At 47.6% G+C, this 22,722-nt stretch overlaps 1 protein-coding gene across 2 annotated transcripts; it reads right to left on the reverse strand.

Moving 5' to 3' along the window:
- Window positions 1–506: 506 nt before the first annotated feature.
- LOC121445663 (homeobox protein Rhox5-like) lies at window positions 507–22,282 on the reverse strand. Of its 2 annotated transcripts, none has more exons than XM_041647808.1 (5): window positions 22,163–22,282; window positions 3,266–3,380; window positions 2,633–3,089; window positions 1,978–2,023; window positions 507–734 (listed from the first exon to the last, which is right to left on the reverse strand). In XM_041647808.1, the coding sequence occupies exons 2-5, from the start codon at window positions 3,345–3,347 to the stop codon at window positions 639–641; spliced, it is 681 nt and encodes a 226-aa protein (XP_041503742.1). In that variant the 5' UTR covers window positions 3,348–3,380; window positions 22,163–22,282; the 3' UTR covers window positions 507–638. The 2 variants fall into 2 exon arrangements, with proteins under 2 accessions (XP_041503742.1, XP_041503743.1); XM_041647809.1 differs by lacking the exon at window positions 22,163–22,282 and adding an exon at window positions 3,855–4,712.
- Window positions 22,283–22,722: the final 440 nt, after the last annotated feature.

A 22,722-nucleotide genomic window follows, 5' to 3' on the forward strand; every position in this document is an offset into this window, starting at 1 on the left:
TAGCTTCACCTCTCTGTCAAGAAGCAGGACTCTGGGCAGTGTGCCTCCTATTGCCCTGAAGGCCCACAGAGGGGGAGCGAAAGCTCACAGGGTGTTCCCATTCCCTCTGCCACCAACCTGGGAGACAGCTCTGAGAAGTTTCCAACAGAGCCCAAGCTGGGACTTACTGAAGTGTGGGTGGTAACAACCGTGTCTAGAAACACACTGTCCTGCTTTGGGGACTTGCCCTTTCTGCCCTTATAAAGAACTTGTCCCACAGAGATAGAGCGAGTTGACAAGTCCATGAAGGGGGCGGGGGGCGCAGAGAACCACGTGGGGTCAGCAGGAAGCAGCCTGGCACCTAGAAGTCCTCTTCCCTTTGCAAGGCAGAGTGATTGCTGCTTGCCCATGTCACCCCGATTTAAATTTCATTTCCGGAATTTAAACTACCATCTTTCAAATACTTATACCCACAGTTTGGTAACCTGGGAAAATAATGGAGCCAACGTACTGAGAATACACCTCTTTATTGCTGAAATCAATGCAGGGAAGGAAAGGGTGTCATGGCCATCAGGGGTGGCCGACACATTAGGGGCAGGGTAGGCTGCAGGACATCTTCCTCCAGGACAGGGAAGGCACTCAGTGCTGCTCCAGCATCTTCAGGCATCGTTGTTCTCGGGAGCAGGGGGTGTGCTGCACAGCACCAGCAGTCTAGTATTCCTCCGGTGAAGGGCTCTCCTGTTCCTAAACCAATCCTGTAACCAGAAGAGAGCCTTGTTTCAGTACACTGACTGTATCACGGCTGAAGAGCACATGCTGTAACTTCGTATACTGGCTCAACTTGGCTAACACTTGAGGACATATTTGGAACCCATCCCAGGCCTGGTGTATGCTAGGGGTGTCTCTAGCGCTCAGCTATTCCCTTAGCAAAGCACCAAATCTTTGACTGCTTAGAAACTCCATGTTTATTATGTAGCCCCAAGAAGGGTTGAAGAGGTACCTCAAGTGTATACTGACTGTTCAGAATGCTGGAAGCAACAGGTTCATTCTCACTGAAACACTAAGAACACCCCCTGAGTAGCCCCTGGGGACGTATAAGCCTCACCCAGTCCTTCAACTGAGGAACAGACCCAGAATATTGCCTCTTCTCCCCATCAAATGGTACTTTTTGGTTGCAGGCCCGCCCTTTAAAGACCTACCTCTCTCTCCAGCCCACATCAATTGGTATTTTTAATGCATTCTTTCAGGAAGGATGCATAATCTAGCTCATGGTTTCCTGCGGGTCCCTGTGGTATCAACAATTATTAAGAAGATTTCTCTTGGGCTCCTGAGGATCCATAAAGGCCCGAGGCAGTAGTCTGTCAAAGTTTCCACCATGCTAGCATTGGTTAGTATCCAGAATGCAGATTTAATGAGACAAAGGGCACTTCTTCCGGCTCTGCTTCCTTCTTAGCCTCCCAGCACAGTGACTACAGGCCTTTTCCCTCGTGGGCATGTGGTCTGGAAAAGCCAGGGGTGCCTGGAATGCTGATCAGAGTGCACACACATCACCAGCAAAGGGAGGCAAAGGTGCTAAGAGCAGTTTGAGGTCCCTGGGCCCTGTACTGGTTCAGAACTAAGCTAGGCATCTGCCATTACAGACTAGAGAGGGGTGAAGTCGGAGAAAAGTTTTTCTGAGACACGCAGCGTGACAGCTGAAGGTGGACAAGAACGTGCTTTCTTCACTTAGGTGAGGCATGCGGGCTGCAGTCTCCAGAGCACCTTGGAGAACACGGTCTGTCCACCACATGGCAGACAAAGCACCTTGGTGTCTCCAGCTCGGCATGTCCTACTGAGAAAATGGAGGTCTGGGGACTTCTTGAACCTAGCCTGCCAGTGTACTGCTCTGGCACCCTTGGGATGCCATTTCAGGGTCCCACTCTGCCCCTACGCCTGTCTTCTAGGCAGAAGCATCACAAGATATGAAGTCCTGCCAAAATTATTCTTTAGAATACTGACCTGCACATCGGCTTCTGACACACCCAGCCATCTTGCAAGATCCTTCCTGAAGTGAAAAGATTCCAACATTTAGGCTTTGTGTTAGAAATGAAGGATCGAGGAACATGTACCATGTGCTTTTGAATCATTTAGGTCCACACTTGTGTGCGTGCACATGTGTACACACACCCACATCACACTATTCCTCATAATTTCTTTGAGACTAGCTTTAGCAACAACTTTCCTTCAGGGACCAAAATTAAGGGTAATCCCCCAAACACAGGTACCGAGTCAATGTGCTTAGAATAGAAAACTTCAGGCAGAACCTCCGCGATGAAAAGTCTTAGCAAAATTTTAATCTGAGGTGGGATCCGTCCCACACATCTTCCCAGCCACACCTCTGGCTTCTTTCTCATATTTAAAGACTCATTTAGAACAAGCATTGTTTAAATTTCCCACGCACGTGTCCCTTCAAAGGGTAAAAAGCACATTCATTCCCAGCGGGAATAGGGCCCATCCCCCTACTCCAGAAACTAGTTTCTCACAGAGGATGGGAGGATCAGGACAGGGTGGGTCTATTTCTTGAGGAAAGCAAGGATCCAGGGAGCTCCAAAGGAAAGCCTGGGCTAGGACACACTGCCTAAAATTCAGCCGCCTAGCAGGACAAAGTGCTTACCTCATGTGCAAGGTGGGGTGGCGATTCTCTTGGAAAAGCTGCTCCAGATCCTGCAGCTGAGACAGGGTGAATCTGGTGCGGCGCTTGACAGGCAGCCTTTCCCCAGTCTGGGGACTATTGGTGCCCTCAGGCATCGCCGCCTCTGGCTGAGGCTGCTGTTGATCCACGCTGCCGCCATGGCCACCTTCCTCGTGGACCTCGTTGTCCACGGGGCCAGAACTACCAGCGGCAGCATGGCCTCCTCCCATTTCTTCTTCTTTGTTTTCTCCCTCCTCTACCTCTTCTGTGGCTTCCTGAGCGAGACTGCACTGAGCAGACTCTTCTTGAGCAAGCTTGCCTTCAGCAAGTTCGCCCGGAGCAAGTTTGCCCTCATCAAGCTCCCCCTGAGTGGGCTTGCTCTGCTCAAGCCCTTTCTTGCCTCCTTCCTCTCCAGCCTTCAAGACCATTGCATTCCCACCTGAAACAGAGAAAATCACAAAGATAAAAGTCTGAGCATCGTGGCTCAGGGACCATTGGAAGGTCTAAAGAGGGGCCACAGGCAGGGCTGAGTTCCCGAAGCCCATGGCCACTGGCTTTCCCACTAGATTTCTTTCTTGGCCCCCGCCAGAATCCCGTCGGAACCAGTTTACTGACCATGCTGTTGTTCCTGGTCCCCATCAGCTCCCAGCTCCCGCATCCCGCTGAAAGTGTTGGAGCAGTCTTTGCGAGTCTCCATTCCGGGAATCTTCCGATCAGACACACCACAGTCCTGCAGATTCAAAAGCTGCCTCTCACAGGTCTGGCGCCAGACGACGAAATGAACTGCTCTGGCGCTTGACCCGGAAGGGCTGTCTTCTGGGGGCTCAACCAAATTACAATGTGTCCAATCACACAACCTGTCCTGCCCAGGCTGTGGGCTTGTCCTCTGAGGTGCCTAAGCAGAAGCAGTTTAGGGTTGCAAAGAGCAGAAGTACATAAAAGGAAAAGCAGCGAGTCTCTGGGGCGGGGATGCAGAACCTGTGGCTCCAAGTTGCCTCTGGACTTTAAATTCCAACACAGGATGCAAGTCACACAAAGACCTTCTCAAGCTCAGCATGTCCTTGAGTCTGGCTAGATCATTCTATGAAGTTATGCAAATGTCATTCAACCAAAACGAAAAAGACGCATCCCTTAATGAAGTGGCACAAATTAGACTCCATCATTTATGTGCCAAATAGTGGATTGCCCAAGTGTACACACTCACTGTGGTCGCTATCTCCGTCTCGTGTGATGGCAAACACGTGGGAAGGCCAGGGCAAGATCCTCCTGAGAGTCTGTGTTCTCAAAGCGCTGAGTCCCAGCAGTGTTCCAAGCTTGTTCTGATGGAGACCTTTCTCTCTCTACCTAGCTGGGCTTGTCCCAAGGACCTATGGTGGCCCAAAGACATCTCTGGGCATCACAAATCAGCCTTAGTCAGTGGCTCCAAACTCGTCTCACTGCCATGAAGTTTACAGATGGGAGGAATAAGCAATTCTGATGCAGTCTCATCAAAGAAGCATTGCAGGAGAGGGGGAGATTGGGGGAAAGTTAGAGAAACTCCCCAGATAGGTGACATTCCCCAAATTTACAAAGGCCACCGAGCTCTGTCATTTAGTGGACTTTGTTTTTAAAGCATCACGGCGGCAGCGATAGGTGACATTCCCCAAATTTACAAAGGCCACCGAGCTCTGTCATTTAGTGGGTTTGTTTTTACAGCATCACAGTGGCAGCGTCTGGACAGTGCCTGAGGTTATTGTTAGGAGGCGGCTTAGTTCTCTGGGATAGCACAGGCTGAGAGCCTGGATGCCCAAGATCCATATGGTCCGGCCCACACCAAAGAGATGATAGTGCCTTCTTCATCTGGCTCAGCCCCCCTCCCACCACACACCCTTTGTTCATCTGTGACTAAGGCTTTGCCAGGTGTTGATCCTTGTCTGGTAGCCACTAGCCACTGAGCGGCCTTGTGCCCCCTGACATTTCCTATGGCCCCCTTGCTTTTAATTGTACTTATCTCTCTTTCTGCTCACAGCTCCCTAGAAGCAACTGCAATTATTCTGCCTGTTCTGCTTTTCTTCCTGTTTTCCTTGTCTCCAGCGTCTCTGTGAAAGGCTTTCCTGAAACACGGAAGCGGGAGGCTTTCTCAGAGGCTGTCTTTCCCTACTCCCTCAGTTAGCTGCTGTAGAAGCCAGGCTATTTTAGGGGACAATAGTGCCACATGTGCTTGCTTGCTTTTCTTTTGACCCAAATTTGAAGTTATATTTATTAAATACTGGCCAGGATGATAGACATTGGTCAGGCCCACACCTGAGATTCCCAGAGCATGGCGCAAATTTCCATTAGTCAGAGGGTTGCAATGGCAAAAATCACAAGACTCTGGGTTTCCACCTTTGTCCAATCAGGGGCAAGCATACTTCCCATTGTTCATCTCCTGCATATGAACCTTCCACCCACATATGATCAAGACTTCCTGTACAGTTAGGGCAACCAAACTTCCTCCCAGAAGTGAAAAGCCATGGCTCTTTATCTCACAGGAGCCCCCAGCATTCCAACATGTGCTTTCTTGAAGGAATTGGTGCCTGCCTGGCCAGCAGACTCTCTGGCTGGGAGACCGTTCTTATCAGTGTGAGATAGTGTCGCTGTGGGACTGGGCTTCAGAGACTCTGTTTCTCAATCTTAGTGCTCCTGGTTTGGCTGTTTCAACCTCACCCTCCATTTTAGCCCTAACTCCCCTGCACCATATGCAAGCAAGTTGCAAATGTGAACCTGGGTGCTTTTTCCTCACTATGGTCAGAGACCTACCTCCTGCATGGATCCCAGCCTTGGATTCTGAGATGAATTCCCCAAGATGCTGCCCCCCAGGGTTTGGGAGAAGCAGATAAGCAATCGTTCATTCTGGGCGCCCCTGAGTCTGTTCATTCCATCTTCTTTCTGTAGAGTTCACAGGACCCCGAGGGGAATTCTTTTATTTCTGGTAGTTTCCTCCCAGGGCTCAGCAAAAGAGTGAGGCAGAGGGATTTCACTCTCTGATCGGGGAGTCAGCACCCTAAAAGATGGGTACTTGCTGTGTAACCCACAGGAGCTGTGGAGTGCCCTGTGGAAGTATGCACCACAAGTGAACAGCAAGGCCCACTGTGTTCCAAACTGTCACCTATGTGAGTCTGGGAACCAGCACTCTTCTCAGCCTTTTACCCTAGATCCTTTAAGCCCTATTGTCCCCATATTGAACTTGGGGAAGGGACTAAATTCTGTTGACTCCTTAGGATGCCTGCTGCTTGCCTGCTGGTTTCTAGCTCCCCAATCCCACACATCCCTGCACTGACAGGAAACCTTTACCCATGCACATATTTTTTCAGTGGAATGTCGGAGCTTTGTGAGTGTAATTTACTACTCTGTGTGACTTTTCTTTAAAGTTATCTTCTATGACTGATGCCCCAGGAATGAAATGTGTTAATGAAATCTTATAGCTCCTTCTTGTTTGTTTACATTCTTGATGCTCTAGGGCAGTGGTTCTCAACCCTTCTAATGCTGTGCCTCTTTAATACAATCCTCATGTTGTGATGACCCTCTCCCAACCATTTTCCTTGCTACTTCGTAATTGTAATTTGCTACTATTATGACTCATAATGTAATATCTGAGTTTTCCAATGGTTTTATTTAAGGTTGATAAATGCCAAAAGGCAAAAGGGGTGGCTACCCACAGGTTGAAAAGCACTGTTTTAGGTTAAGAAATGTGATTTTTGGGTTTCTACAGTATTTTCCCTGCTGACTCTGCCCCATCTACTCGCTAGATGGGGAACATACCTGCATAGAGTTTTTCCTGAGGGGTGGCTTTGTCTGAATCTGCATGTCCGCACACAGGTGCACTTCCAGACCTTCACTTGCAGAACTGTCTACAGTCAAAGCCCTGCAGCCCCCCTGGCCCATCCCCTAGACAGAAGAGAATCTGCAGGATGCAGGAGTAGTTCCAGAAATCAGGAAAGCACAAGAGGAAGGTGCTCCAGAAGGTTTCACACAGCTAGTTACAGCCATCAAGGGAAAGACAAGTGAATTGTAAATATGTTTTTATTGACAAGTAGGAGTTTAAAGACAAAAAAAGCAAAACTTGAATCCCTGCCTAGGCAAAACCCAAGACAATGTTGTTTCCCTTCAGAGGATTAAGATAATTCAAATTAGCAATTTCAGAATTGTCGTGATCCAGCTGCCCTCACTCCCCCTGACTGAAGGTGGAACTTCCTTGTGGTCTGTAATTGACAAGGATGTTTGTGTTCTTTCTGGCCGGTGGGTCTCCACAGAAAGAGTAGAGGTATAAAAGGTTGCTGGGCAAAATAAAGGTTGCTGTTCTTGCACCTGAAAAGAAGCCTCCGTGTCTCAATGCTAGCACCCCGCCCCCCCCACCCCACCCCGCCAGTCTTGGCTATCCAGGCTGCACTGGCTGCAGCAAAAGACCACTAAAGGGTGTTCCTTATGCTAAGATTTTGGTGTGTAGGGAGTTGACCACATAAACTCCCCTGAGGCTCTGTGAGAGAGGCCCATTCGTCCCAGATGCAAGCTTAGACTGGCACATCAAGCTCTAAGATAGTTCCCTGGTAGGGTGGGACAAGGTTTCAACTTCTTCCATGACATCCATCGAGAGTGAAGAATACTTACTAGTAGAACTTGGTAATAATGACTTCAGGTGTGTATTGATTTGGGAGTGATACTCTCTGAAGAATTATGTCTAAACAGTAATGTGGGCAGGGCTTTGATATCCGTTATTAGGGGATTTACCCCATAGGTAAAGGTCTGACCTGGCGACAGATGATTTTACAAACCAAAAATGTCATGCTCTCACAAGTGCAGTCAGGATGATCTTTCCAAAATGCCAACCTGACTCTCCTGCTTCCCTGCTCAGACACAGCCCATGGCTGCCCACTGCCCTTCTGACTTTGCCAGAGCCCAACACTGCCCTTCCCTGACTTCCTTTTCCATTTGAAGTTGTCACCAAACAGTGTTCCTTGGTTTGCCCTTTTTATTCCTGGCATGTCCTACTTTTTAACTCAACTCTGTCCTGTGCACACTTCCCGTCTTTCCTGCCTATGGGACTCTATACTGCCACTGGTACCTCCTATTACCGAGCTGGGATCCCTAGGGGCTTCTGGGAATTGGCCTGTGTAGTGTTGAATGTGTTCCTGTGCGCCAAGGTCTTCTGCTGGGAGCAAGAAAGCATTTAGGCAGATAGCCTGCCCCTAGATAAGAGGGAACGCAGCCCACCAATGTACCTGGGCCTCTCCACAGGGCTGAGAGGGTGGGATTTTGCTTGCTACCAGAAAACAGCAGTGTGCCAATATTTTGCTGAGTGAATGCCTGAGAGGCTGAAGGAAGGGTTGCTAGTAGGATAAAGGCATAGGTACCCACAAAAACCCTCGCATCCCCTTCTCAGAAAGCTTCAAGGAGCTCCGTGCACTAAGGGATCTGGTCTCGCATCCCGCAGCTTGCACTACTGGTGGGACCCTCTGGTGTCCTGAGCCCTGCGGGCTGCTTGACTCCCTTCCTAGCTCCATTTGACTGTCCTGAAACAGCAGTGGCTTCCACAAGTCCCTGCCATGACGGCCACCCCCCAACAACAGTCAACTGGATCATGATGTTTCGCCACCTCGTTTCCCTAAGATGGCCTAGTCTTACCTCGATTTCTTGTTTTCCCCTCCCTCCAGGGATAAAGTGGATAGTCAGTGAAAGGGAAGAGCAAGACGGACTCTTATTTACCAACCAGAGCACTTTAAACAGAAGAGTGGACACTTGGATAGGGAGCTAGAATGAATAAGCTAAGATCTGAGCAGGCTTCTGGGTACCTAGCCAAGGGTCACAGCAGCAAACTCTCAAGAGTGTCTCAGTATGCCAACTGGGCACAGTCTCTGGCAGAGCAAGTCTGCAGAGAGCAGGTCACTGAGTATCTAAAATGGTAGATCTCCCATCTCTGGTGTGTCTCAAAGGCTGAAGAAATTACCCTGCTTATGGCTGAAGCACCCAGTCTCCACAGCTGTGGCAGAAACAGTAGCTCTCCAAGCAAAAGCTGCATCTCTCAGAGCAGGTCCAGAGCAGAGCCAGGAGTCAGCTGGGACTCAGACTCCTGTCAAGAATCAGGTGGGGCTTTGTTGTTGTTGTTTTGGTGGTTTTGGCTTTTGTTTTGTTTTATTTCGAGACAGAGTTTCTTTGTAGCTTTGGAGCCTGTCCTGGAACTAGTTCTTGTAGACCAGGGTGGCCTCAAACTCACAGGGATCTACCCCCTTCTTCCTCTCAAGTGCTGGGATTAAAAGCGTGCACCACCACCTGGCTGTTTGGGGGGTTTGTTGTTGGTTTTGTTTTTGTGTGTATGAGAGAGAGAGAGAGAGAGAGAGAGAGAGAGAGAGAGAGAGAGAGAGAGAGAGAGAGAGAGAGAGAGAGAGAGAGAGAGAGAGAGAGACCCAGTTTCTCTACGCAGCCCTAGATGTTCGGGGAGTTAGATGTTCGGGGAACTCACTCTGCCGACCAGGCTGGCCTCAGACTCACAAGGATCCACCTGCCTCTGCCTCTGCCTCCCAAGTGCTGGGATTAAAGGTGGGTACCACTGCTGCCCAGCATGGACTCAGACTGGTTGGAAGGGGAGCATCAAAGGGATGAGTGTGGGTTGTCCCTTCTCAGTTTTCTTCCCTAGCCAGGTGAGGGTTATTGTTTGTTTGTTTTTATTTTTGTTTCTAATTGCCACAGTCTTCCCCTGGGACCTTGCAACTGACTATCTCTGTGAGCTTTTAAACACTGCCTACTACCGTTTCAAGGCTACTGCCTTGAAGGTAGGACTTTTTCACATCCTATTGTCTCTAGTGTCCACTGCTGCTGAAGAGCTCCGATCTCTGTTGGGGGTCCTCCTGCTACAGAAAGATAACCCTTGAGGATCTTGTTTACTCCTAGCAAGCCCCTCCTGCCAAGCCACCTGCCTGGGCCTGCTCTCTCTCCCCAGCCTTTCAGAGTTCTCAGCCTGTGTTAGTCAGGATTTGGAGCAGGACTTGAAGCCCAAAGCCAGTGGGGCTCCTGATTCCTTGTTGAAGGCCACTGCTGCCTCTTCACCACAAGGACAGGCAAATTCTGTTCTCGTTCTGCTCAGGTACCTGTCTCTCATCTTCAGGGCCTTCACCAGTTGTGTGTCTTTTCCTGAAGAGGTATGAACAAACCACAGATTCACCTGTGGTAAACCAAATTTCGTGATTCCAGCCGGTGAACCAGTCAGTGTGTCGGGGATTTTAATCGGGGGATATGTGAGAAGTTACCAGAGCACAGATCACTCAAAGGTAGCTGTATCATTAAAAGTCCTGCCCCAGCCTGAGTGGCAGCTCACGATAGCTGTACCCCTGGAGCTCTATGGACAGTTTGCAGGAGACTGACCTGGAGGATTTCCTCTCCTCGGAATTGAACTTACTTTACTACCCTTGGAAGGACTCTTGTGAATGCTGCAACTCTCCGGAATTTAGTACGTTTCCTAAGTCATATGAGCCTCTGCGGCCTCTCTCTTCAGGAAAGAATGTTTCGATTCAGAGGCAATAAATAGCTGTATAACTGTGGGTATGTAAATGGGCCAGAACCCCCCTGGCTTCCTTGACAAAAAAAAATAGAAACAACTGGAGTACAGCATGTACCAAGGCACATCCCACCATGCCAGCCCCAAAAAATCTAATTCCCACCATGCAGACGACATACTTGAGCACCTCCAGACCCACAGTGGAGAATTGGGAGGGGTTTTTCTGCCTCCACCCACAAACTGGGCCTAGACACACATTTCTCAGTGGCAGTGGAATCTGCCGTGTGTTGATTTCCTACCGTTGGGTCCACCACAGCAGAGAGGATAGAGATTGCCAAGCGCACTAGCCAATAGGCATCCACATACTCTGTCTTCACCCACCGCAAGGCATTTGGCTGAACATGGGCAAGCTCCCAGGGCACGCTTCTGGCCTTTCTTCTCAATGAAGCCTCCTTGGATATGGGCTGCTTGCATTTCATCATCCCGCCAGCCCGGGGAACCCAAAGAACCAAGCAGACCCCATTACTTTTCTCAACCTTCCACAGGAAGTCCCTTTAGGCAGGGACTTCCCAAGACAGTGCCATTTCCCTGGGGCCACATAGGTTTGGAGTTTTAAGTCTGACCTGAAGAAGAGAGTGGCATCCCAGGCATAAGGACAGTACAAAATAATCTGAACTTAACATGATATCGTTAAGGTGACTTATTTCCCTGAGCCACTGAAACACCACTGAAGTGGTATTAGAATCTGTTTCACAGTCACTACTGGTAGGAAGTGTAAGGTCTTTACATTTAGGTTATTTGTGTTGCAGTTTAGTGGAGAGTGAAAACTGACCACAATATGCAGCAGCCCCACGTGGGAGTTTGTAGATGGGGAGAAAGAGAAATTAGTGCCAGTCGACTGGGAAAGAAAAGGGAGGCAGAAGAGGTGAGGGGCCGTGGAGCTTGCTTTTAAAAAGGCCTTGATGCATGTGTCCAGAGCCTTGCAGCAGACATGCAGCGCATGACGTAGTGAACAACCATAGGCTGGCTAGGCCTTTGTCTGAATATTGACAAGCACTAGTGCAGCAATGGGACCCTGGGGCTGGCTAGACATTTGCATAAATACTGACAGATACCAGGTGGTAGCAGGCGGGCCAACCTTATGCCTGAATGCTAACAACGTGTGCTTGTTCTAATGTTCATTTTCTAGTAAGAAAACAAGGATGTTGGAAAATGGACCCATTTGATGCTAAGCAGGAGCTGTGGGATTCTCCCAAACTGCCTAGGCAATCTTGAACAAATGGACTGTCGGAAAGCCAGGCGGAGTTTCTTCATGCCAGTGCCAGCATTCTTGAACGTTCAAAGGGCACTGTGATAAAATTATGAAAGGGTTGCAGGGCGGTGGTGGCACACACCTTTAATCCCAGCACTCTGTAGGCAGAGGCAGGTGGATCTCTGGGAGTTCGAAGCCAGCCAGCCTGGTCTACAGAGCTAGTTCCAGGACAGGAACCAAAACTACAGAGAAACCCTGTCTCGAAAAAACCAAAAAAAAAAAAATATGAAAGGGTCACAGCTGATTGTCCTGGCTCCTCAAAGTGCAGCCTCCACCAGGAATGTTTAAAACAGTTTGCGCTACACTTTGCTGTGCTATTAACCTCAGCAAACTCTAGAAGACTTCGAAACTTTTCCCACCCAGGGGAGAGGGTGGGGAACGTCCCCTGGAGGCCTAGCAGAGAGGTGATTGCTGCTAAAGGGAAAAGCCTAGGATTGGTCCAAGCATAGTCCTCCGTGGTTAGGAGAGGTGCTAAGAGACAACACTGCAATTGGGCCAAATATTTCTTTTCAGATGACGTAAGCAGGCTGCTCGGGCTGTGCGTGAGTCTACAGGCAGACAGTCTCTTGCTTGCTCTCCTGTGACGTTGCAGCATTAAATCCAGCGACAGTTGCTTTTCCGAGCCTACTAACTATTTCTGCCTGGTGAGAGCAGAAGCACCCATTCGGCTTACCAGCCAGTAATTTAGGAAAGCAGTTGTCCAGGATTCGTGCCGTGGCCAGCTGGTCCCACAGCCCGGCTGAACAGAGGCAAAATCCCTGTTGATCTCCTTCACAATTGGCTAGTCTAGTCACATGGCAGGGCCGATGGAGAAAGATCAACTCTACTCTAAATACCAATGCCTGTATGGGAAATTATGCTAATTACTGTTATTTCCAGCTAAGAGGTGCGTAAACTGAGGCATGGGAGGTACTGCAGTTGGACAGGACAGCCATACTCATGAGTGAGGCTGCCCTTTGGGAGACCCCATGGGACCCTTTTGTGATTCCCTGTATAGACTTTACTTGGCCCAGACACTTAGATTTTTTGGGAGATTTCCTTCCCATCTCCCGGCCTCACAAGATGACCCTGTTTCTTCCTAGCTACCCTGGTCCCGGAGTTGGGAAACTTAATAAAAACTAAGGAGTTGGGGGACCTGCCGTGAGGGTGTGCCTGGTGACCAGGCAGTGACCACCGTGCTCATAGGGCAGGGGAGCTTGCTTGTGGAGATTCAGCTAACGTTGCCAGCAGCATTCCGGACCAGCACCAGGCAGATAACCCAGGGACCAGGGATCACCATGGTGCTGGCAGAGCACAAATGGTCGTGGAACCTGAGGTTCTAGAGACTGGGGAACAGCACATAGTCCCCATCGTGACAAAACTTTAGCTTCCACCATGGCGAAACTGGCTGGCCCTGCATTTGCGAGGGATCACAAAGCTGAAAGCCTCTGTGCTCACCATCTGACACAGTGGCCTGCTGTTTCCAGACCTGGTTTCCTTAGCAACCGTCCTTGCAGCCAGCTTGTCACAAGGAAGCAGCTCAGCGATATTGGAGTGCTAACGGTTACCACAGTGAAGCCTGAGAAAAAGCCCTCCGAACGGGGTTCAGACTCCACACTCCAAAAAGCAGATATATGGCTGCCTCAGCCTAACTGAGGGTGTGGCCCTTGTCCTTTGGACAGCCATGGATTGCCTTAGGTACCAGGAGCAAAGTGGATTCACACTGCTATGTTGCTAAGGATGGAGTCTGGTCTTCTGGGGGCTGATCCAGTGGGCATTGCTGAGGGACAGGCACTCTAAGCTGACAGTCCCTGCAGCCATCCATGCGGTAGCAGTGAGTAGGCCTCCACCAGGCGCTCAGAGTAGGGGATCCTCGTACACTGTACTGGGCTCACTGGCGGACGCGTACAGACTACGTAGCAAGTTGCTGCAAGAGAAAGGCAGGCCTCCCTCCAGCTACAGTTCTTTTACATGGGGTTGTCTCCTGCATACTGAAGGGATGACAGGTTGCCAACCTCTATGGAATGGGTGCAAGACCACCTGCCCACAGAGATGACATCTCTAATGTCCCATATGCAGAATGGGGCTAAACCTCTGATTTCAGGGTCTGAAGAACAACAGGATACACTGTCCACTGATCTGACCAGTGCTAGGCCCTGTTCAGGCCCAGCAATAATAATGCCTAAATCTCCTCGTGTTGCCAGTGGGCAAAGTGAAAGAGAGAGAGGGAAACTATCCTAATATTACCCAACAACCTGGGAGAAAACACAGAAACAGACTCTCTGTAAATACACAGGAGAGGTACAATGGACTAAGCCAGCAAGATTAGCCTGAGCCCTAGTACTTCAGTATCCCCACCTATCACACTGCAGGTTCCAGTGGCAGAGGACAGTCTACCCAGGTTTCATGGCCTTCTCCCTCTGTGCCAACAGCATCTAGTTCTAGCCAGGTCAGTACCACTGCATTTAGATATAGTTGTTTTGATACACTGGGGTTTACTGCTTTTTAGGATTGTACAGAGAACATGCGTGGATAGGCTATTTTAATGTGGAAAATATAGGGATTAAGGAAGAAATTCAAGACTCAGCAATGGTAACACACGCCTTTAATCCCAGCATTCGGGAGGCAGAGGCAGGCAGATCTGGAAGTTCGAGGTCAACCTGGTCTATGGAACGAGTTCCAAGACATCTAAAGCTGCACAGAGAAACCCTGTGTTGAAAAGCAACAACAAAACACCGAAACAAGAAAGAAATACAAAAGAAATTTGAGACGTGAAAGAAAAAATTTGATCCTTTAAGTTATAATCAGTCTTTTACACAGCCATACCGCAGTATGGTTTTGATGTATTAGGAAGTCTCTTGATTCGGGTACAGGACAACCTTTCAATTATTCATTAACAGATCAGACTGAGTCTCGGCGCATGCCGAGAGAACCATGACATGACATGATAATCACACGCAGGGACAGTGTGCAGGAAATAAATTCATCAGCTGATCAACAAAGCCAGCACTGCGCATCACTATCATCAGCTGTGCCTGGGAGACCCCCGTCTCCATCCTTCTTCCCCAGATGGCTTGCAGCAAGGGTCCCTCAAGTTTGCAAAGCAGAACTCAACCGTAAAGGCAGTTCTCTGGTCTCTTTCCCCCAAGCTGCTTCTTCAGATCCTGTTTCTAATTCACAGGGGAAAATAAAACTGATTTTGCACTAGAGAGCCCTCGGGAGTGAAGAATGGTGCATCTCGAACTGTCAAGTTTCTGTTTTTTTCTTGTGCTTTCTGGAGTAACGCTTTGCAATGCAAACGCACAACTTAATCCAGGCAAGAAGGACTAGAAATGATGAAGCACAGAGCCAGTGTCTCTTAAGAGGAGCTTTTAGAGGATCCCTTCTGCTAAGCAAAAGGAAAGACACTGGCCCCTGTTGTCAGCAGCTCCACTGCCCACCCATGATATCGTGTGCATACGGCACAAACAAGCGCACCGGGAAATGGTTAAAAAGAATGTATTTAGTGGGACCTGGTAAGATAGCTCAGTGAGGGAGACAACTGAGACAGGAAAATGGTTACCACATGTACATGAAGACCTGAGTTCGGATCCCCAGCACATACTGAAATGCCAGGCCTGGTGGTACCTTATTCTAATCCCAGAGCTGGAGATAGGTGGATCCCTGGAGCTCACTGACCAACCAGTCTAGCCAATCAGTGAGCTCTGGATTCAATGAGGAACACTATCTCAAAAAGGAACATGGACCAAGGATGGTGGCACATGTTTTTAATCCCAGAGCCAGAGCTCTACAAGTTCAAGGCCAGCCTGGCCTACAAAGTGAGTACCAGGTTAGCCAAGGCTACGTAGTGAGATCCTGTCTCAAGAAAAAAAAAAAAACTCAAAAAGGTAGAAAGCCATTAAGGAAGACGCAAAACCTTGCCCTCTGACCTCTACATGTACCTACACACAAAACATGCATGTCCACACACATACAAACACAGACCAGCTGTCATACTCCATTACCTCCTTCTCTAGCATGTTTTCATCGCCTCTCTTCAGACTGAACTCCAGTACCCCCTGTAAACTTATAAATAAAACATTAAACGTGAGAAGCAAGCACAAAGGCCTCTGACATTGCAGCACTTCCATCCAGATCAACAGTCAGCCTCACGCTGAGGCTAGACGCCTCCTGTGTGGTCACAGTTCCACACTGCCCTCTGCTGTAAGAGGAGCATGTTCGAGTTTCCTTTCTGTTTGCCATGATAAAATACTCAGACCAAAAGCAACTCATAGGGTATCCAGTCCATCAGTGAGAGCAGTCAGGGCTGGAAGTCAAGCAGAGCCTTGAAGCAGAAGCAATGGAGGGAGGTTGCCTGCTGGCTCATTTGCAGGCTTTCTTACACGGCTCAACAACACGGGCCCAGAGATGGTAACAACCCCCAGAGGGATGGGCCTTCCTCTGCCAATTCACAATCAAGGCCATCCCACTACAAACGGGGCCACAGGTCAATCTGATCCAAACAATCCCTCCGGTGAGCCTTCCTTCTCAGACTGGCACACATTGTCTGACAAAGCTAACTGGTAGAAGAACAGAGACCATGTAATTAATTCTTGGAGCTCCGCACAGTGTGGTACCCTGAAGGAAGAGCTGAAGGAAGAGATACGGTGGTAACTTTCCCATCCCAGGCAGCCCTGAGGAAATGCACTACCTGGAAATCACAGTGGGCTGTAGATTTTCGTGTTTGCCTGCTATGATATTCAGCCTACTAAACCAAGAGGAACTCTTCCCTCCCTGATGGAATGCTCGATTTAGGAATAGAAAGGTGACGGGGGCAGTGTGACGTGGTCCTTGGGAGCTACTGTAGTAGCTATCTCAAAAACACTGATGGACATGTAGCTTCTGGCCAGTGATTCCTGGTGCTCAGGATCCGGCAGCTGCACTAAAGCAGGAACCTGGCCTCATACACTAGAGGCCTAAGCCGATCACGTGACGTGAACGGAGGCTTGCGCTGAGCAGCTCAGCGTAGGGGCCTGGATGATCACAGACTACCAGAACTGTTCAGCACCCAGGTAGTAGCATACCAGATCCTCTATGAGTTCCACAAGTTCAGGGTTTCTGGACCCAGCCTCGTGCCGTGGGGCTAGCAAGGCGCTCAGGAGAGAACTGAAGCTGGATTTCCTCAGCTCTGGGCGTCTTCTGCTAGGAGCTACTCCCGGAAGAGCCCAGGACATGTGCCTTGATCAGCAATGCAGTCATCTCCCAGGGCTCACATACGGATATGGAAGATGGCTATGACATGGGTTTTGGATTTTGGGGGTCAATCAAGCATTCTTTTGACATGGAGTAGGCAGTGTGTTGTGAAGAAATGTACGAGATTGTAAGAAGAAAGAATGATTGCCCATGGCAGTGGAGAAGTCTGGAGGAAGAAAATCCTGGCATATCACTGAATCGATGTTTGGCAGACTGAAGCTGAAGCAAAGTATAGCAGCTATTTATTTCTAACCTGGGTATCAGTTACTCTGAGACTTGGAATGGTGTGCTAGAGATCTTGCTGCTTGAAAACCTGATTTCTTTTGGCTTTAGAAAGAGCTACTCGTGGTGGCGCACGCCTTTAATCCCAGCACTCGGGAGACAGAGGCAGGCGGATCTCTGTGAGCTCGAGACCAGCCTGGTCTACAAGAGCTAGTTCCAGGACAGGCTCCAAAGCCACAGAGAAACCCTGTCTCGAAAAATCCAAAAAAAAAGAAAGAAAGAAAGAAAGAAGAAAGAAAGAAAGAAAGAAAGAAAGAAAGAAAGAAAGAAAGAAAGAAAGAAAGAAAGAAAGAAAGAAAGAAAGAAAGAAAGAAAGAAAGAAAGAAAGAAAGAAAGAAAACTACTCAGGTACATATAGCAAATTCCAAGACATCCAGCACACAGTAAGGGATATTATATTTCAAGCCACTTAACCAGTGTATCTCCGCTGCGCCATTCATCAAATCTTAAGAGTAAGAAATTGCAATTTATGTGGCACTATAAAGACAAAAATAATTCATACATACTTCAAACCCCTAGAAAAGCACAAAGAACAAAGGTATTATACAAGTATGTGTTTCCTACAGAACACAAATGGAATGCTGATGTTCCTTACTCTCCCAAACCAGCGCTCTGCTGTAAAGACAGTGGAGGAAGTCAGATGAGGGCAGTTGCACGGAATGGACTTTTAGATCAGGATCATGGTAGATACGTAAATTAAAGCATCTCTGCATGTTTAACATGGGTATGTGCAATGAGGCATTCTCTATGACACTTTCACGTTCTGCTATGACAAACATGACGAGAGGGTCTATATTTCAGAGATGACGAAACACTGTGATTTTTGGACCCATCTAAAAATATTCCAGGGTAAATCTAGGGGTTGGCTATTTTGGTAGGGTGCCAGTAGAATCCTATTGGCTAGACATCGTAATTGCTGAAAGTAGACAGTGGAGTACAGAGTGTGAAATTCTACCCTGCTTGTGTATAGGCATGGTATCATCTATAATGGAACAACCATAATTCCAACCATGCGCCATCCGAGGTAAGCAGGCAAGGGGTACATGAAGGGAACAGGAGGGGTTGGTGTGGGAAAGGCAATGTCCCCCCCCCCCGCAAGTTCAGTGTTGCAAGAGCAAGTTTGAATGATCTTCCAGGTTCCCAAAATTGGTTGGCTTAAAAACCCTTTTCTGACACACTTTGCGGTCTGTTTCAAACAAGTAGCTTGAGGATGTCTTGAGAAAATAGCCTCAGAAGATCAAACAGCAGGCTAAGGAGATCTGAGAACCCTAAAGAAGCAGAGACTGCTTCATGAGAGCAATGCGTTTTGGGATCAAAATGCATCTTTTTCAAACTGAATTGTTTCTTGGATCTCCTGCTTTTTCTCTTTCTCTTCTGTTAAAATTTTGTTGGAAATTTTACCTTTAATATTTTAATTTTTTTCTCAAACACGTAGAAAGTTTCTGTGTCCTTTGTTTTTCTCTGCACTTATGCATTCTGTTGTTATGGGAACATGACCCAGGCCAGCAAGTGATTTGCCCAACCACTCGGAGACTACAGCAGAAATCCCTTAGCTATCAGACCAAGACCCTTGCTAGTGCTTCAAGAAGACAGACCCACATGAAAACGTTTATTGTTTATAAAAGTGGAGTTCAAATGGTGTGCGCTTACATATATACAGCTGGGGATAGGACCCCACCTCTAGATACATTTTCTGAGCAATTAAACACGTTTCTTTTTCCTGTGGTGTTCCCCCCTTTTATTAACTGTAGATTTTTTTTCTCGCGTAATATATTCTGATTACGATTTTTCTCCCTCTATTCTACCCAGTTTCTCCCCACCTCCCCTACCGTCTGGATCCACCCATTTCTACCTCTCCTTAGAAAACACACGGGCTTTGGCACAGGAAAAGGCCCTTTGAACAGAAAACACTGTTACCTTAATGCACAGGCACTAAGATCAACAATTAATAAATGGAACCTCATGAAACTGAAAAATTTCTGTAGGGACACCATCATCCAGATGAAGCAGCAGCCTACAGAATGGGGAAAGATTTTTTACCAACTCCACATCTGATAGAGGAATAATATCCAAAATATGTAATGAACTAAAAAACAAACAAACTAGATGGAGCTGGATAGATGGCTCAATGGTTATAGACATTATCTGCTCTTCCAAAAGACCCAGGTTCAATTCTCAGCACCCCCATGGCAGCCCACAACTGTCTGTAACTCCAATCCCAAGCAATTTGCACTGCGTGCACATGGTGCACAGATATACATGCAGGCAAAGCACCCAGACACAGAAAAATTAAAAAGTAAATCTAGCCAGGCCGTGGTGGCACACGCCTTTTATCCCAGCACTCGGGAGGCAGAAGCAGGCAGGCCTCTGTGAGTTCGAGACCACCCTGGTCTACAAGAGCTAGTTCCAGGACAAACTCCAAAGCTACAAAGAAACATTGTCTCGAAAAATTTTTTAAAAAGTAAATCTAAAAGAATGCAAAAAGTAAACTAGATATCAGAAAAACGAATAACCCGATTTAAAAATGGGGTCCAGATCTGAATGGAGTTCTCCAGAGAGGAAACTCAAATGGCTAAGAAACACTTCAAATGAATGTTTGATACCCTTTGTTGCTAGGGAAACACAAATCAAAACTACTTTGAGATTCCAGCCTATACCTGGCAGAGTAACTAAGATCAGTAAAGCACTTGACAGCTCATGCTGGAGAGGATGTGGAATAAGGAGAACAGTTATTCTTTGCTGGTGGGAGTGCAAACTTGTACAGCCACGAGGAAATCAGTGTGGTGGCCCCCTTGGGAAGGTGGGAATTGATCTACCTCAAGAGCCAGCTATATTATTCTTGACATATAGTCAAAGGATGCTTTGTCCTACCCCAGGCATGCTTGCTCAGCCATGTTCACTGCTGCTCTATTGATAATAGCCAAAAACTGGAAGCACCCTAAATGTCCCTCAACAGAAGAACGGGTGAAAATGCAATATATTTACAAATAAAATATTACTTGCCTGTTTAAAAATGGTATCATGAAATTTGTGGAGTAAATGGATGGAACTAGAAAAAAAATATGTCCATGTATGAAGATGATCTACGATGAAATTGCCCAAAAATGGGGGAGACAGAACCCCAACTGGGCATTTCTTGTCACCAAAAGAAGCTTCCAGCGCCAGGAATGGGTTACATATAATTGAGTAAACAACTCAGGTTGTTGCCAAGACTATATGTCCCTCTCCACAAACTGACAGCAAGACCCCATTGCCGAAGAAAACACCTGCGCAGCTCGCTGAACATGGAGAAGTCGAGCGGGGTGTCAACACAGAGCAATTAAGCTAGTTTCCAGGGAGAAACTGTGGTTTTCAAATCTCTTCAAATCACATTTTCTAGGCAATTTGGCCATTTCACATAGACAAGTACAGTTCCCGTTATCTTGAAAAAAGCAAGATTTACTCTCTGAGCAGCTGGCAGCCAAGGTCATTTCTCCAAGGCAGTTTGTCAAACACTTGCTTCTTCGGTCAAGAGAAAGGGGCTTGAATGACTAGGCAGGCAGCAGTTCGTCAAAGCAAAGCTTCGGCAAACTTAAACTTTCATTGAGTCAGAAGTATATAACTCTATTTCCTTTAACTCCTTAGAGGGTTTAAGTGAAACCCGTTAGTGGGGCTCCCTGCCTTAAAGCGGTGGTTGTGGCAGAACCCTCAACTTCATTACTTATTTTCATGTCATTGAATATTGTTTTCTGAGTAAGTTTATTAGTAAATTCATCTTAATCATTTTTAGTTGATGTAAAAACTTGTCAATATGTCTGTCCCTCCGCACTGTCACCCTCCTGACTTTGTAGTGACATGCATACAAATGTCTGTGGGAGCACAGATTGTTTGTGCTGGACTGTAATCACAGCATGTGGGGGACAGCAGCAGGCGGATCTCTGTGAGTTCAAAGTCAGCCTGGTCTGCATTGCAAGTTTCAGGCCAGCCAGGGCTACACAGTGAGATCCTGTCTCAACCCAAAAGATATCTATGAAAACACAACATCAGTTTCCCTGCTTGACTACTTCTTCCCAACAAGATGATAACAGGCTTGCCTCCTGCTTTGATTTTAGTGGATGTCTTAGGTTTTTCACTCTGACAAATTTGTTGCTTCAGTAACGGAAAGAGTAAAAGAACCAGTGTACAGAAATTCAAACATCAAAAAGATCAAGTTATTTCATATGCCAATTTTGAAACAGGCACTAGTACTGCATTTGATGAATTGGAAGTGGGTAAGGTACATTTGAACTACAGATAAATAACAAATAGCATCATTAGTGTAAACATGTCTCTGATATTGCAGGTAAAAATTTCATCAATTTATGAATCTGTGAACTTGAGAGGTTGAAGCAGGAGGATTACAACATCAAGGCTAGCCTGGGCTTCATGGGGAAGGTCTGTCTCAAAAAAATATATATCTTTTTATCTCTATTTTTTAAAAAAGCTTAATATTTTGTGGGTTTTGATGTTGTTTTTAAACCTCATAATTGTAAATTATAGACATTGTTGGTTGTAGAACTAGCTTAAATAGCTGTCGCTTTCCATACTAGTCCGTTTACATTTTCCTTATATTTCAGGATTTAAGAATTAAAGTGTATTGAAACCTTTCTATTTGTTGTCTATCTGCTCATGCAGATATGCGAGCACACACAGACACACACACAGACACACACACAGACACACACACAGACACACACGCACAGATACACACACAGACACACACGCACAGATACACACACAGACACACACGCACAGATACACACACTCACACAGTATCCAAAACACAAGAGGAAATACTTGTGCTGTCACCCTGCCATTCTCTGTCCCTTTCAGACACATCAGGCTCCAGACTGAGAAGCAAGTGACAATAATAGATCTGCTGTCCTATGCCCACCTTTATCTTGGATGATAACCCACCACCACTGGACCAGCCAACTCCCCCTCCCCTTTAGCTCCATGGCAGCACCACACCCCAGCCAGGGATGTTACTGTTTCTCTACTTCGCACACTAGATGGTTCTCTGTCAGAAGGAGGGCGGTCACCTGCCATCTCATAGCTGCTACGGGAAGGACAAAGCTAACAGGGTTTTGTGAAAGTTCCACGTGACATTCTTTTTTTAGCACAAAAGAGGCTCCACTTTTCATGAAACCATGGAAACCAAACAGGAAGCTCTTTCACTTACTTATTTTTCCGTGCCAGAACATCAGTCTCAGAAATGTGAAGGACAGACATGGAAGCACAGGACTCACACTGCCAGAGTCACGTGGTCTTGGAGCTGACTTGACACGCAGGGCCCCTGGCAGGTGGGACGGGGCAGCAGGCAACTGGAGCCCTATCCCAGAGGGCTCCTTCTGACTCCATCCTTTCGCCTCTGGGCAGCACCTGGCCTAATGCCCACCCCTCTTGGCTGGCTCTGCCTTCCATGAGTGAACTTCTCCAGCGCATCTCCTGTTGTGACAGCTGAGCCACAGGGGCAGTGACTGCTTCTCTTCCTACCTTGCCTGCTTGCCTGACTTCCCAAAGGGACCCCACGTACCACATTTGTAATTTTGCACAGATATTACAGGTTTGAGGGCATAGGTGGTTCCTAATTCAGGAAGAATCCTGTGGTCCTGGATGTAAAGTCACCTTGTGGACTAAAGGTGACAATGTCCAGAGTGCCTATTGCTTCCTGTTGTGCAAAAGGGGAAGACAGAATCGAGGACACCTGTTGTCCCCCCTCACTGGCCCACAGCCATGGAC

The sequence above is a fragment of the Microtus oregoni genome, unplaced genomic scaffold (genome assembly GCF_018167655.1).
Source record: "Microtus oregoni isolate MIOR12 unplaced genomic scaffold, Mior012 000268F_000, whole genome shotgun sequence".
Lineage (NCBI taxonomy): Eukaryota > Metazoa > Chordata > Mammalia > Rodentia > Cricetidae > Microtus > Microtus oregoni.